General features: G+C 38.7%; 1 protein-coding gene across 15 annotated transcripts in view; it reads left to right on the top strand.

Moving 5' to 3' along the window:
• Positions 1-16,671, top strand: part of LOC128017041 (transcription factor SOX-6-like) — a 152,558-nt gene that overhangs the window by 123,033 nt on the left and 12,854 nt on the right. For all 15 annotated transcript variants that reach the window (XM_052602111.1, XM_052602110.1, XM_052602106.1 and 12 more), the window contains one exon: positions 15,051-15,156. In XM_052602111.1, the coding sequence (XP_052458071.1) occupies positions 15,051-15,156 (106 nt within the window). The remainder of the gene's footprint in view (positions 1-15,050; positions 15,157-16,671) is intronic.

Raw genomic sequence — 16,671 nt, 5'->3', positions numbered from 1 at the left:
AAAGGCCAGTGTATTAACCTATTGAGAATCCGCCGGCCTCCCTGCCCCCTCCTCTCACCTACATTATTGATGAATGGAATATTCACTTTTCTCAAATCCCCGAGCACAGGGCCACAAACATTTAAATGGAGCCTTGCTCACTCTCTTCGAAATTCTCACCCCCTACTTTTTTGACCCAAAGCCAATGTTTGCTCTCGTTCCCTCCCCGCATGTGAGTGTTAGGGGTCTATTCACACTTCCCTTTACAAAGACTTGGGGTATAATCTTGTCTGCTCTGCAGCCCTGGAAGCAATTTTCTACCCCTTTTTCGGCTGCTGTCTTGGAAATTGCCAGCATAGGTTATTTTTGGCCGCGAAGTAAATCCTGCCATACATGGTTTTGGCCGTCCAAAATTTGATTATATTCTGAACTCAAGCACTACCCATAGCCAGCGGGTGTCATTGTTAAGTATTGCTTACATTAATTCTTTGTTCCATTTGTTTGGGTATATAAATAGTGCCTTTTTTAGCAATGCGTGAGAGTGGGCGCATGTCTCAGGCTAGTTTTAAAACATCGCTGTGCACTTACTCTTCAGTATTTTTCTCCCTTAGATAAGACATGACAGAAGCTCAGCTGATTTTACACTGCGGTTGCGTAAAATCACACAAATGGCCAAAACAGGGCACTCGTTCAAAAATCCAAAAGAAGGCCCTATACTCTAGACCTGTGAGGCTCTGCTTACGCCAGATATCCTGCAACAAAACCAGTGTAAAGAATAGGCTACAATAGGTCATTTATGTGCCACCATATTTGGACAGATCCCCTCTGAACAGGTGCATAAAGAACCCTCTGTCTCCCGGATCATGCGATTCGGAGTGTCCATTATTGTAAATAGATTGTGTGATAAGAGCAGAGAAAGCAAGGTCCTTCTTGACAGATCCTTGAGGACCCAGTGAACAGTTCAGGGTCATTTAAAGTAGAAAACCCGTCCAAAAAAATCCAGCGCCCATGATCTTAACCTAGGAGTATAGAAAAACAGTGCTGCAGAGTTTCTTTTAAAGCTGAGGGATGGACATTTATAAAATGCCTCATTTCCCCCGTGATGTCAAAAGGTCTCAGGTGTTGTAGGTAAATTGTTCTGTTTTATAAGCAAGCGGTTATGGTTTAATCTTTTGGGTTTTTTTATTTTAAAAAAAGACTATAAGTAGATGTCACAGTTTTCTCATGTCAGTGTTTTCAGATAAAGTGGTACTGCAAGGTAAAAAAAAAAAAAAATATCCAGCATTAGATGCCCAGGAGTGAGGGAGGTCGCAGCTTCAGACGCGTTGGACTACTGCTCGAGTATAAAAGCTGAGCGACCGCATGAAAGGAACTCTGGGTTCGGCGCACAACTGCATGCGCTTTAGACTAAACGTTTCAAAACTACCAACTACTGGAAAGCTGCACAATTATAAATAACCTTGTGATTGGTTACTGCGCGAATTGAAAGCAGATGAGGGAAGAATTAGACGTATGCTGCAGGGCCTTGCTTTCAATACCGACAGCTGAAGTAAACTATACCAAGTATATACACACTCATTGTAACAGGCTTTCAGAGCTTCCCTTTATTTATTCTATCACTTGGATCTCTCAGCCAGGTGTGGAACTGACAGAACACACTGTATTTGTCAGCATTCAGAATCCAGGCAAGGTCAAAGAACAAACACCTATTCTCTTGACCATTGTGTTTTTGTTGTTGTTGTTTTAACCAGGTTATCATATTAGCCATGTGCACTTGGCAACTGTAAAGTCAGATCACTAACATGACATGCTTGTGCAGCCAAGGTCAGTCTTTGGTTGTCTCACAGTTGCCGTTATGTGGACCCAGCTGGAACAATTCAAGGCCATATGGCTGAAGCCAGGCTATTTTTACCAGAGGAAAAGCGTCACTCTATGGCAGTGTGATGTGTAAGTACAGGGTAGACACCAGCACAATGCGCTTCTGCCCAAAATACACAGAATCTGCGGGCAGCGCTGCAGTCCTCAGGCACATGTTCTGCGGCCGGCCTGATTAAAGCCCTCTCCTCGCTCTGGCTCCCCTCCAGATGTTCAGAAGTTCCACCAGCCTTGCCATCAGCCCTTCTGTGTTATTACTTCACCATGCAACCCTCCTTTGTCGAAACAAAATGCATTCTGTAACCGAATTTGAGGATAGAGGGGAAAAAAAGGATAGTGGAGGGTAGATTATTGTGGGTGTCTTTTTCCACTTCAGCTTAGGACTGTGTGGTTGTAATTTTAAATGTGGGAATGAAGTCTGCATGCTGAACTCATTTGAGGGAAGGGCCAGCCGTGTGCCAGATAGGTCGTGGTTAGCTTGGGAGGGGCACAACGTGTACCATGACATCTTTTCTTTTCTCATTGAATTGTTTCTGGGGTTTTTTTATTTCCCTAACCACACTTTCCCTTTCTCCTTCTATCTGTTCTTGTGGAGACTTTAAGCTCTTGCCATCTCGCTGCCGTAATGCACATTATAAATATCCTTTATTGCACAATGGTGAACATTTGCCTGGCTGGACGGTAGATTTTCAGGATGGTACATACCCTTTACTGCTCTTCTGTGCCAAAGTAATCAGTAAAAATTTAATGACACCATAAAATAATAAAAATGCCATTGATTTATCACAGCACTTGATGCAGACAGTAGTAAATGCGCTTTAGCCCGAGTCTTCAAACAAAAAGCCTGATGTTATGCATATAGATTATTTCTCTTGATAATGCTACGATATAAATTACAAGTTACAACCAATAAGTATATAAAACATAGTATATTAAATTTAATGGAAATTCATTGTACTATGTTTGAAGGTGTGCACATCAGTTTTTATGTTCATATTCACTTTCTCAATTACAGACTCTTTAATGTGCACTGTAAACAGTGTTACTCTCTCATCTGGATTTCAGCACTTCCTAGGCATGAAAGAACTCTCTACCTCACTCTATTAAGTTAGACCCGAGACACTGAAGTGTCTAATCTGGTTTTCATGTACAATAGCTCCCGTCTGGCTAATTCTTTAATTATTGTTCTGGAAAATTAGAGTTTAGTGCCTAATCCGTTTTTTAATGAAACTCAGTGATTGATGCCCCTTGTTCCCCAAACTGATGCTTAATGATCATGACTTTATAAAAGGAGTTGATTGATCAGAGAGAGCTAACAGAGTGGGGAGGAGGGATGACACAAGCAAGTCATTTATAACCCCCCCCCCCCCACCACCACCACCACCACCATGCACAAACGCACACACTCTGCAGTTGTTGGGCCCTTCCCCAGTGGACAATCCACGGCACATCGGCCATTGCTCGTGCGACTAATCACACATCAGTCAATTTGTCATTGGGTGCTGCGGCTCTTTCATTAAGTGCAATAATACGGTCTGGTGATGAATACAGCAGTGTAGGAGGCCTCACATGGAGCGTGGTACACCAAGCTAGCACTCCAACTTATTTTTACAAAGCCGCCTGAGCCCAGCGGGAACCGCTACATATGTCATAATTAGAAAACACTTAAATTAGCAAGGCAGAGTCAAGACGGGCAGCTCTTAATGACAGGCCATAAGCAGGTAGTGGTTAATTGTACATCACAATCACTCAGATGGCCATAAATAATGATTGTTCTATCAAGCGTGGTTGTGGGAAACTGCAATACTCTCTCTACAGCTCGTCTTTCTGTATCTCTGATGCTTGTTCTGTGTTTTTTGAGTACTAATAATAGTTTTCAGAGGGAACAAAATCAGTAACAGATACTTGTATTACTTTTTGGGCAAGTGGCTGTTATAAAGAAGGCAAATAAAAGATAATTCAGACAATTCATAATGAATGAATTTGTGGCAGCTTAAATCAGCAATTATTGTTTTAAGGCCTGCTTTCAATGGCGAGTAATAGCACAATGTTATTTGAGGCAAATAAACATGCCGGATTTTCTAAATACAATGTACATACAGATCAAAGGTTTGGGATTGGTAAGATTGTTTTAAATGTTTTTAAAAGGTCTTATATGCTCACTAAGGGGCTGTTCACATATCGCGTCTTTTGCGTACGCAAGTTAGTTATTTCCAATGTAGGCGCAAGGCATGCACGCTCATAATGGAAGCAACACGGTCGCAACACGCACCGCGGGTCATGTGACAAGAACTAACCAATCAGCTTCATCCTTTCCCGTAACAACGTTGAAAACTCAGCCAAGATGAAGGAACAGCTGTTCATAGCTGTATATGGATTGCCATTTTGAAATAAATTTAGTAGCAGAGCTACTGAGGGCGATTTTTTTGTACTGCAAATCCATTTATCCTTTGCTGAAATTTCCGCGTCTTCATAAAGAGAGGATGTCATGGTTGCTTAGCAAAGGCAGACGCTTCAGGAGCGCTTCTGTCCGAGCGCTTTGGAAAGAAGGAGAAAGCGGCGCGCCTAGCGTTTTCCACATGTTTTTAGGCGCGATATGTGAACTGCCCCTAAGGCAGCATTTATTTGAACAAATATACAGTAAACAGTCATACTGTAAAATATGAAATAAATAATTATTTTCCATTAATAAATATTTTTAAATGCAGTTTATTCCTGTGATGGCAATGCTGAATTTTCAGAAGCCATTACTCCAGTCTTCAGTGTGACATGATCGTTCAGAAATCACTCTAATATGCTGATTTGGTGCTCAAGAAACATAAACAAAGCATTTATTTAATAAAGCGAGTTAGTTAGTTAGTTAGAGTTAGAAGTTGACATGTACTTGCAAAGTTGCATATAAAATGTCTACTGACTATCCATTACAATAAAGAGTTAGCAGATATTAAGCAGAAATTCTTCTAATACTCTAATGTGTGTTAGTAGACATGTAGGTGCAGCATTATTTATTGTCAACAGAATGTTCATAAGGGACCATCAAAATAAAGTGTTACGAAATAATCTATAATTAGCCTAACTGACAAAAAAAAAATGCATGTTTGCACTGAAAAGAATGACAGTTATGTAATTTAATTGTTTACAGGGCTAGTTACTGTAAGCGCGTTTAGAACCTTTTGTAAACTTGATTGCAGGTGGTTAGTGAACGTCACACAGGTTTTTATACTGAAATAACAAATGCTTGGAATGTTAAGTGAATTTGCCCCTCAGTGATAATAAAGTCTGTTTAAAGTGACAACAGCAATAAGCACAGAATCATCCTGAGTAATCCACTATTGTAATGAGCTATTGACAGTTTGAGCCAGAGGGATAATCTTTTGCCGTGTGAAGAGCTTCCACGCTCCACCGGCTCCCCAGTGGCAAAAAGAACAGAAAACAAACAAACGAGCAAAACGTCCAAAGCAGCGCAGCTGAAAGATTAATGTGTACACCGGTATCTGTGTCTGCGTCTGTAGCAGGGGAGCTGTTAGCATTGTGTTGGGAGGCCGCCCGAGTGTTTGTTCAAACTGTGTGTGATAGGCATTCTCTAAAGAAAAGACAATTCAAGCACACCTTTTGCCTGAGACTGAATGCGCACCCTGGGAAAAGAACAAACGCTCTGGGGTTGACTCACCGTAACTCGCTTTGCTTTTAGCATCTTCCTGCCCTGATCGGAGGGGGGAGAGATTACTTGTATCATGCAGAGTCAAAGTGTCCATCTCCTTGAGTCTTTAGAGAGAGCGAGACGGGCCTCCAGTAATGCCCTGCTGCACTCACGGCAGAACTAGGTCATTTAACAATGGGCCCGAGCAGCGGTCGGCCCTCTTCTTCTGCATAATACATTAAGTCTAATGTGCTGCAACCATTCAGGAGGGCCCCCCCAAAAGCTGTTATTTTATTCTGTAAATGCACACGGACATGACATTTAATATTGTTGCACGGGCGAGGAATGACAGGGGTTTATTGTGCATCAAGTGCGACATGATGCCAAGTTTAATCTGAACAGAAAGCAACACGACAAAAGGGAAAACACGGCATGTTCCTCCAAGCATGAGCCTTGAATAAATGATAGACAGGAAGCTCAGGGCAGCAGAGACAGGGGCATGTACTGCAAAGATTAGAGAGACGAAAAAGAAAAAGAAAAAAAAGCTGAACGTTTCACTGGAGGTCCCAAGCTGCATTGTGTGCTCAGGATCTTTCAGTGTGTCGTTTCCTTTTTAGTAGAGTGTTCCAGACTCTTATCGGTACAAGTCCCTACAGATGAAGACTGTAAGAGACTACAGCTCTGATAAAGATGACTTGATATGGGCCCGTTAAAATGCATGTGAAGAGCATGTGTGTCCTGCAGGGTTGGCGCATCCAGAATTGAAATTGAAGTGCCTTTAAAGAATTTTAATATATATATATATATTATTATTGAATAATAATAATAACTAGATAAAAAAGTTCGTCAAGACAAACTTTAAGTTGGCTTGAGAAAGTCTGACCAGAAAGTCTGAAAAAGTTAGAAAAGTTAGAAAAGTTTGAAAAGTTTGAAAAGATTGAAAAGTGTAAGAAGTTTAAAAAGTTTTAAGTTTGATGGTATTCAGTCTGAGATAGATAGATAGATAGATAGATAGATAGACACAGTCAGAAGATAGATAGATCTAGGGTCCCCAGGAGTGGTTGCTAAGGTGTTGCTATGCGGTTGCTAGGGTACCCTGAGTGGTTGCTAAGGTGTTGCTATGCGGTTGCTATGGTATCTGGGATGGTTGCTAGGGTGTTGCTATGCGGTTGCTAGGGTACCATGAGTGGTTGCTAAGGTGTTGTTATGCGGTTGCTAAGGTATCTGGGATGGTTGCTAGGGTGTTGCTATGCGGTTGCTAGGGTACCCGGGGTGGTTGCTAGGGTGTTGCTATGCGGTTGCTAGGGTACCCGGTGTGGTTGCTAAGGTGTTGCTATGCGGTTGCTAGGGTACCCGGGATGGTTGCTAGGCTGTTGCTATGTGGTTGCTAGGGTACCCTGGGTGGTTGCTAAGGTGTTGCTATGCGGTTGCTAGGGTATCTGGGATGGTTGCTAGGGTGTTGCTATGCGGTTGCTAGGGTACCCGGGGTGGTTGCTAAGGTGTTGCTATGCGGTTGCTAGGGTACCCTGAGTGGTTGCTAAGGTGTTGCTATGCGGTTGCTAGGGTACCCTGAGTGGTTGCTAAGGTGTTGCTATGCGGTTGCTAGGGTATCTGGGATGGTTGCTAGGGTGTTGCTATGCGGTTGCTAGGGTAACTGGGATGGTTGCTAGGGTGTTGAAATGCGGTTGCTAGGGTACCCTGAGTGGTTGCAAAGGTGTTGCTATGCGGTTGCTAGGGTATCTGGGATGGTTGCTAGGGTGTTGCTATGCGGTTGCTAGGGTACCCTGAATGGTTGCTAAGGTGTTGCTATGTGGTTGCTAGGATACCCTGGATGGTTTCTAGGTTGGTTTGGATAGTTGCTGGAGTGTTGCTATGAAGATAGATAGATAGATAGATAGATAGATAGATAGATAGATAGATAGATAGATAGATAGATAGATAGATAGATATATTAGAAGTATTAGATAGATAGATAGATAGATAGATAGATAGATAGATAGATAGATAGATAGATAGATAGATAGATAGATGAGTTTTAATATAGATAGATAGATGAGTTTAAAGATAGATATATAGATAGATAGATAGATAGATAGATAGATAGATAGATAGATAGAGTCAGAAGAAAGATAGAGTTAGATGATTATAGATAGATAGATAGATAGATGAGTTTGAATATAGATAGATAGATAGATAGATAGATAGATAGATAGATAGATAGATAGAATAGAGTCAGAAGATGGATAGATAGATAGATAGATAGATAGATAGATGAGTTTTAATATAGATAGATAGATCAGTTTGAAGATAGATATATAGATAGATAGATAGATAGAGTCAGAAGAAAGATAGAGTTAGATGATTATAGATAGATAGATAGATAGATAGATAGATAGATAGATAGATAGATAGATGAGTTTGAATATAGATAGATAGATAGATAGATAGATAGATAGATAGATAGATAGATAGATAGATAGATAGATAGATAGAGTCAGAAGAAAGATAGAGTTAGATGATTATAGATAGATAGATAGATAGATAGATAGATAGATGAGTTTGAAGATAGATAGATAGATAGATAGATAGATAGATAGATAGATAGATAGATAGATAGATAGATAGATAGATAGATAGATAGATGAGTTTGAATGAGTTTGAATGGGTTAGTAATAGTACATAGGTTAGTCTGATTGAGTCTAATGGGCTTCAGTGTGTTTAGATTTGAATTTTTGACAGTTGGAGTTTGACGGAATGTTCAGTTGAGCAGAGGCTTTTCAATGTAAGTCTATGGGATTTTTATGATATTTAATCGTTATTTTTATGAAAACCGTAAGTCCGATCAGTTAGAAAAGATATAGCACACCCGGCGAGATCAGTCTGAAGAGCTGGGCCGAGTTTGGAGTCTGTAGAGTTAAAGCTCTAGGAGGAGTTAGAGTTGATAATTTTGTCTCAGAAGAATAATAATAACTAGATAAAAAAGTTCGTCAAGACAAACTTTAAGTTGGCTTGAGAAAGCCTGACCAGAAAGTCTGAAAAGTTTGAAAAGTTTAAGAAGTTTAAAAAGTTTTAAGTTTGACGGTTTTCAGTCTGAGATAGATAGATAGATAGAGTTTGAAGATAGATAGATAGATAGATAGATAGAGTTTGAATATAGATAGATAGATAGATAAAGTTTGAAGATAGATAGGTAGATAGATAGAGTTTGAAGATAGTGTTTGAAGATAGATAGATAGATAGATAGATAGATTAGTTTTAATATAGATGGATAGAGAGATAAACATCTAACATTACCATGTTGCTAGCATGATTTTAGCATGATTAGCATGCGACTAGCGACTAGCATGTTGCTAGCATGATTTTAGCATGATTAGCATGCGACTAGCGACTAGCATGTTGCTAGCATGATTATAGCATGATTAGCATGCGACTAACATGTTGCTAGCATGATTTTAGCATGATTAGCATGCGACTAGCATGTTGCTAGCATGATTTTAGCATGATTAGCATGTTGCTAGCATGATTAGCATGTTGCTAGCATGTTGCTAGCATGATTTTAGCATGATTAGCATGTTGCTAGCATGATTTTAGCATGATTAGCATGCGACTAGCATGTTGCTAGCATGATTTTAGCATGATTAGCATGCGACTAACATGTTGCTAGCATGATTTTAGCATGATTAGCATGTTGCTAGCATGATTTTAGCATGATTAGCATGCGACTAACATGTTGCTAGCATGATTTTAGCATGATTAGCATGCGACTAGCATGTTGCTAGCATGATTTTAGCATGATTAGCATGTTGCTTGCATGTTGCTAGCATGTTGCTAGCATGATTTTAGCATGATTAGCATGTTGCTAGCATGATTTTAGCATGATTAGCATGCGACTAGCATGTTGCTAGCATGATTTTAGCATTATTAGCATGCGACTAACATGTTGCTAGCATGATTTTAGCATGATTAGCATGTTGCTAGCATGATTTTAGCATGATTAGCATGCGACTAGCATGTTGCTAGCATGATTTTAGCATGATTAGCATGTTGCTAGCATGATTTTAGCATGATTAGCATGCGACTAGCATGTTGCTAGCATGATTTTAGCATGATTAGCATGATTAGCATGTTGCTAGCATGATTCTAGCATGATTAGCATGCGACTAGCATGTTGCTAGCATGATTTTAGCATGATTAGCATGATTTTAGCATGATTAGCATGTTGCTAGCATTTCTCTAGCATGACTAGCATGCGACTAGCATGTTGCTAGCATGATTTTAGCATGATTAGCATGTTGCTAGCATTTCTCTAGCATGACTAGCATGCGACTAGCATGTTGCTAGCATGATTTTAGCATGATTAGCATGTTGCTAGCATGATTTTAGCATGATTAGCATGCGACTAGCATGTTGCTAGCATGATTTTAGCATGATTAGCATGTTGCTAGCATGATTTTAGCATGATTAGCATGCGACTAGCATGTTGCTAGCATGATTTTAGCATGATTTTAGCATGATTAGCATGTTGCTAGCATGTCTCTAGCATGACTAGCATGCGACTAGCATGTTGCTAGCATGATTTTAGCATGATTACCATGTTGCTAGCATGATTTTAGCATGATTAGCATGCGACTAGCATGTTGCTAGCATGATTTTAGCATGATTAGCATGTTGCTAGCATGATTTTAGCATGATTAGCATGTTGTTAGGATAGATAGATAGATAGATAGATAGATAGATAGATAGATAGAAACAGTCAGAAGATAGATAGATAGATAGATAGATAGATAGATAGATAGATAGATAGATAGATAGATAGATAGATAGATAGATAGAGTTTGAAGATAGATAGATAGAAAGATATATAGATAGATAGATGAGTTTGATTATAGATAGATAGATAGATGAGTTTGATTATAGATAGATAGATAGATAGATAGATAGATAGATAGATAGATAGATAGATGAGTTTGATTATAGATAGATAGATGAGTTTGATTATAGATAGATAGATAGATAGATGAGTTTGATTATAGATAGATAGATAGATGAGTTTGATTATAGATAGATAGATAGATAGATAGATAGATAGATAGATAGATAGATAGATAGATAGATGAGTTTGATTATAGATAGATAGATAGATGAGTTTGATTATAGATAGATGAGTTTGATTATAGATAGATAGATAGATTAGTTTTAATATAGATAGATGAGTTTGATAGATAGATAGATAGATAGATAGATAGATAGATAGATAGATAGATAGATAGATAGATAGAGTTTGAATATAGATAGATAGATGAGTTTGAATGAGTTTGAATGGGTTAGTAATAGTACATAGGTTAGTCTGATTGAGTCTAATGGGCTTCAGTGTGTTTAGATTTGAATTTTTGACAGTTGGAGTTCACGGAATGTTCAGATGAGCAGAGGCTTTTCAATGCAAGTCTATGGGATTTTTATGATTTTTAATCTTCAGTTTTATGAAAACCGTAAGTCCAATCAGTTAGAAAAGATATAGCACACCCGGCGACATTAGTCTGAAGAGCTGGTCCGAGTTTGGAGTCTGTAGAGTTAAAGCTCTAGGAGGAGTTAGAGTTGATAATTTAGTCTAAGAAGAATAATAATAATAATAATAATAATAAGTTTAAATAGAATATCAGTAAGTTGGCTCTCTCAAGCCAACTTAACTAGAATTAAAAGTTAGTGAACTAACTTTGATGTTGGCTTGGCCATCTTGGCCATGGAGCAAAAGAGCCACAGTACTTGTGTGCCCTACATTCTTGAGTTGCCCTGCTGCAAAAAATTCAAAAAATAATACCATAAAAAATACACCTGCAACAGTCTTTTTCCATGGTCCCTTGCTGTTTTCTTTTTTAATAAAAAGCCTGGGCTATGATAACAGCTACGACAGGGTTGTCTAGCTGGATGTGAAATAAGTCATGCCTATTTTTCTCGTGTATGTATTTCACAGTCCTGTCACCGTCGCGTTGTGGGCAACGACACACTCGATAACTGAAACAATGCATTTTAAATCAAGGAGATCAAAAGGGGTCCAAGCACAATGGTGTGTATAGATGATGCAGTTACACAATGGACATGTATCTTTTCAAGTAAATTATGAGTCCTTTTGTTAGTACTATTATATGCACAACATGAAAATAGATAACTATCAGTGTCCCTTCTTCACTTTTTCAGTAATGTGTGATAACTTGATAAAAATATTGGCAATACTATTAAAATATGTTAAAATTTAATGATATCTAGGTGATGATGTTCAAGTCTTTGAACAGATGAGGTGTGCTATATTTTTTCTAACTTATTGGACTTACGGTTTTAATAAAAATAAATATTAAAAATCATAAAAATCCCATAGACTTTAATTGTCAGGATGTTCAGATGAGCCAAGCTCCAAATCCCATTAGACTCAATCAAAGTTAGCTTCTATGAACTATTTCTAATCAATTTAAACTCATTCAAACTCGTGTAATATTTCAAATTTATTTATGTGCATAAATAAAACATTTATAAATATTCATTATAATTTTTTATAAACTTCAATAAGGCCCAATATAGTAATAATGCTAAAACTATAATCTCCTAAATACCATTCAATTTGACTCTATTTTCACGTTGTGCATATAATAGTACTCATAGAAGGAATCATAATTTACTTGAAAATAGGATATTTATGTATTTATTTGTAAGAACTGCTTTGTCTCTAAATATATCTTGAAGTATTTAGTATTTATCCTGTGGCGCCATCGTGTGGACAACATACTGAAAGCAGCTGGTGAATGCAATCTCTTTTAATATTCAATCCAGCATCAATACCTATTTTGCACACATACACAGCTCAAAAACACCTGAATTCTGCTCTTCTTGTGTTCTAATGGGTGGATTGTGTGAGACATAATTTATTAATGAGATCTGACCCGATAATAATAACATATGTTGGTTTAGCTTGTCAGTGTGAATGAAATGTGTATTTATTTGTCCGATCTCGCCCCAAAACACGGCTGTCATGTAACTTTTTTTCCCTTCACAATGTCAAATATTGCGTTTTGCACACATACACGGCTCAAAAACCCCTGGATTTTGCTCTCGTTGTGTTCTAAAGGGTGGATTGTGTGCATTCTGAATATATATTTTATTTTAAGATGCTCTTAAAAAATATATATAAATGACTTTACCACAGGGAACTACACTAACTTTTTCCACTGGTGGCTCTTATCAGTCACCACTTTTTCAGTTACTGGCACAAAACATGATTTGGTCGCCCAAATTATTTATAGTAATTACTGGATAAAAATGAACAATAATGAAACTGTATTGCATACAGATGTGCTTTTTGTTTTACTTGCCATCTTTTAAACCACATGCCTTGTTCTATTTCTTACAGTAGACACAGTGCATTGCTCTGTCTTGTAGCTGGGGTTAGAGTTGTACAGAAAGAAAGTATACTTGTAAAGAAAGAAACACTTAATCAAAACATGGTCAGGTCCCTAATTGTTATTATTTTTTTAATACATTTCACTGGTGGCCTACAGTATAAAGTATTTTTGGGTATAATATTTCACAGATTTCACACACTATTTTGCCATACTCACTTACATAAATGAACTAGTGGCCTGCACCCACTAGTAAAACAATTCTATCTGATTTTTGGATTGACTTTGGATAAATTCTTGTACTACAAGGTAATTCAATCAAGAGCAGTGAGTGATTTACTTTCATTTTCGTACATTAAAGAAACTGCAGCTGAGCTAGTGAATTAGGCGCGGTCGCCTTAAGAGAAAAACGCATCCATTATAATGATACACATCCGGTTTTTTTGCAACTCTTTACTTTGACTTAAGACATAAACACATAATCTTTCGAACACATTTTCCAACACGGGTATTTCGACATATTTTGTATGTACTTGTTGTCGGTACAAAAGCAAGAAGACTTTGAGACGAGTCTCTGCTTGCTCCCTGAACACCAGAACACCGCGCTGCTGAATTGAGCTCTTTCGCTTTTCGCTCTTTTTTTCTGTTTATTTAAACTGCGATTCGTATTTGTTCGTTCAGGTGCAGGAGGACGTGAACGTCCTGAACGAGAGCTCAGTTCAGTGTTGCTGTTCGCGAGACGCGGCTCTCTCTCGCACCGAACACAGCGCGAGCCACCAGCTGCTCAGTTCAGCTTTCCCGCAGCGCGGGGCTGAAGCCAACTCGATGTGTTGAATGCTCGGAGCACGTTATAAAACGTATTCTTAAAATACACATTTCTGTTTTAATAAATGCTCATATTAAATCATAGCATAACACATAAGTAGGTACAAAAATAATCAGTGATGCAAATGCTGATGCATTTTTGCAATGATGCAAAAAAACATTTTTGTCGCAGTGTAGCTCTGCTTTACCATGTTATGCAACGCTGAGCATGGCAGACTTTCAGTCTGACAGAGAAATCTCACAAGCACATATAAACACTCATTTTCATGTGTATAATATATTCTTCTAATTGTTTTGTGCCGTTTCGCTGCAGTGTTTTCATGTGAAGGCTGTAAATGTGGACTTCAAGTGTTCATACATCACGAGCTCCCGGACATTTGGCTGCCGCGAAAATATCATGTTATTACTTTAAACAGTTCAGAAACATCTGAATTTAGCTCTTGGTGTGTTCTAACGGGTAGATTGCGTGCAATCGCCGATATAATTTAATAATAAAAGGTCTTAAATAAGAATAAATTCGCTCGTTGTGAGCTCCGTGGAGACAGCCTGAGATGAGCAGCAGCTGATTCTTCTCTCGTCTTTCTGATTGATCTCTGCCCAGAAATAAATTATTAATGAGCCCTAACCCCTGTAATAATCAGATATGTTGGTTTAGCTTGTCAGTTTGAGGGAAATTGTATTATTTACTTGTATTTTTAACCGGTTTAAAAGTTAAACGAAACCCGACTCCGCCCCTAAATCTCATTGCAACTGTAGGGGCGCAATTTTTCTCAGACAATGTAAGTCTATGGGTAATGAATTTTGACATTTAAAAATTAATTAAAAAAAAACTTTAAGTCTGATCAGTCTGAAAAGATATAGCACACACCACCGCTCTATCCCGCAGGTGTCTGCCGAGTTTGGGGCTTGTGGCTTTAAAGCCCTAGGAGGAGTAGCGTACAGAATTTCTGTCAGAAAAATAATAATAAGAAAAAAAAGAAGAAGTTTAAATAGCATAACAGTATGTTGGCTTGTTGCCAAGCCAACATAATAAGTTTAAATAGAATATCAGTAAGTTGGCTTTCTCAAGCCAACTTAATAATTTGTAGTAGCAGTACATTTATTAAATTAATTATTTAATGTTATGGTCATTGTAGAATTGTGGAAAAACACAATTTCCCAGATTGATTTAATTTAAGCAGCACGAAGCTGGCAAGTTTCATGTTAAGTTAAGCCCTAAATGAATACATTTTTCTTAATCACACATTTTAGTATGCAACGTGGTGCATAAGGACAAACCACTAAATTTCTGTAGACAGGAAGCTGTTGAACTTCAAACACAATTTCTTTTTCATTTTTTTCAGGAGAGGTCTCATTACGATAACCTGGGCCATCACCTGAGCAAACTAGGCGAGGATGGAAAGATTGGTCACAGAGTCATCGACCTCACCAGGCCAGAGGATTTCGAGGGTAAGAATCTATTTGTGGTGTTTGAAAACATAAGATGACCGCTCACTAATTCTCTTTGTTGTGCTTTGTACCCTTGCGTCTTGACTCCAGTGAGGAATGAGGTCAGGTACAGTTCAGTCACATGATCAGATTGTTTGGATTCCACAGTTGCTTGGCCAGTGCCAGGGAAAGCTGATGGGGGTAATGCAGTGCGCTGGGCTGTATTTAAAGTTTTCACAGCTAGTTCTTGATGACAATGTTGGCCCTTCTCCAAGAGCAGGCTCTGCTGCCACAGCTCATGTTTGATGTGCTGGGCGTGGAGGTGTAAATGATGATAGAGCTTACATGACAAGGCGTCAGCTCCTTTTGTCACCCTGTTCATAAACATCTCGCTAATATGTGCCAGTGTTTCTCCTGCGTGAAATAAGTGTAACAGTTCCCATGGAAATCTACAGCCAATATATGAAGAAATAAAAGCATTTTATTTAAAATTTCATATAATTGTGTTACAATAAGCCTTTAAATCCTGTAAGACGATCTGCCTCACATAACTATGTTTGTTTATGCACTTTCTAAAGCATCAATTATTTATTTTGGCTGCGTAGAAATCTGTATTCAAATCTGTAAATAGAGGTTTAGAGATGCAGTTTTTCTGGTCTGGCATGATCTGCTCTAACCAGACCAGAGCCGATTCCCGCCAAGAAGCCTGTCCCACCCCTCTTAGATCAGTGAGAAAGCTGGGTCCTCGGGTCCTCTAACACAGTGGGAACCCGTCTCCTGTGGGCTCCAGAACAGTCAGGGGCAGGGTTGAGGGCACCCATCCACCCAAGTGATGCAGAGTTCCTTTAAAGTCCTAAGTGGAGGTGAAGGAACAGAGAACATCCCATCAGTTTACTCCCAGTACAGACAGGATTAGAAGGCCACAGAGGTTTCTCATCTTAGTGGACAGGCGCCACTGTGAGTTCTCAGAGCCATCCCCATCTCCATCTTCCCGCAAACACATCGAGATGAAAGATGTGAACTTGCATTTTATGATGATACGCCCCACATTAAATAGTCTCTTTTACAAGGAGAATGTGTTTGCCCGTTGGGAAACATGGAGTGTTTACTTGTGTGTTTTTTGTGTTTAGAGCCTTTTTTTGATAGACCAAGTCGAACAAATTCCATTCCTCTCCCTGAACATTTGAGGAATGTGAGCACTGTGTATGCGATACCTACGCTTAAAAAAAGGCAACTCTTTAGCCTATTTATTTGCCACTAGTCTTTGTTTTATTACACTACTTTGTTCAGAAGCTTTGGGGCTTCGTCAATATAAGCTAGCTATTTTTTTTATGCACTTTAAATGATTTATCAGCTGAGTAGTGAACTACCATTTGAGAATTAAAATTCTTGACACTTTAACAGGGCAAACAGACTCATACAGTAACTGCCATGGAGAGCAGAGGAAAATTACTGAGTGGGTCGGTAATGGCGGTGCGCTTCCTTGTACTTGAGGTCCTGCCCGCTGAAAAGGCACGTTATATTGGAAAAGGCTCA

This window comes from Carassius gibelio, chromosome A7 (genome assembly GCF_023724105.1).
Source record: "Carassius gibelio isolate Cgi1373 ecotype wild population from Czech Republic chromosome A7, carGib1.2-hapl.c, whole genome shotgun sequence".
Classification (NCBI taxonomy): Eukaryota; Metazoa; Chordata; class Actinopteri; order Cypriniformes; family Cyprinidae; genus Carassius; species Carassius gibelio.
Note: the sequence above shows the minus strand (reverse complement) of the source record. Positions and strands in the feature narration are given on the sequence as shown.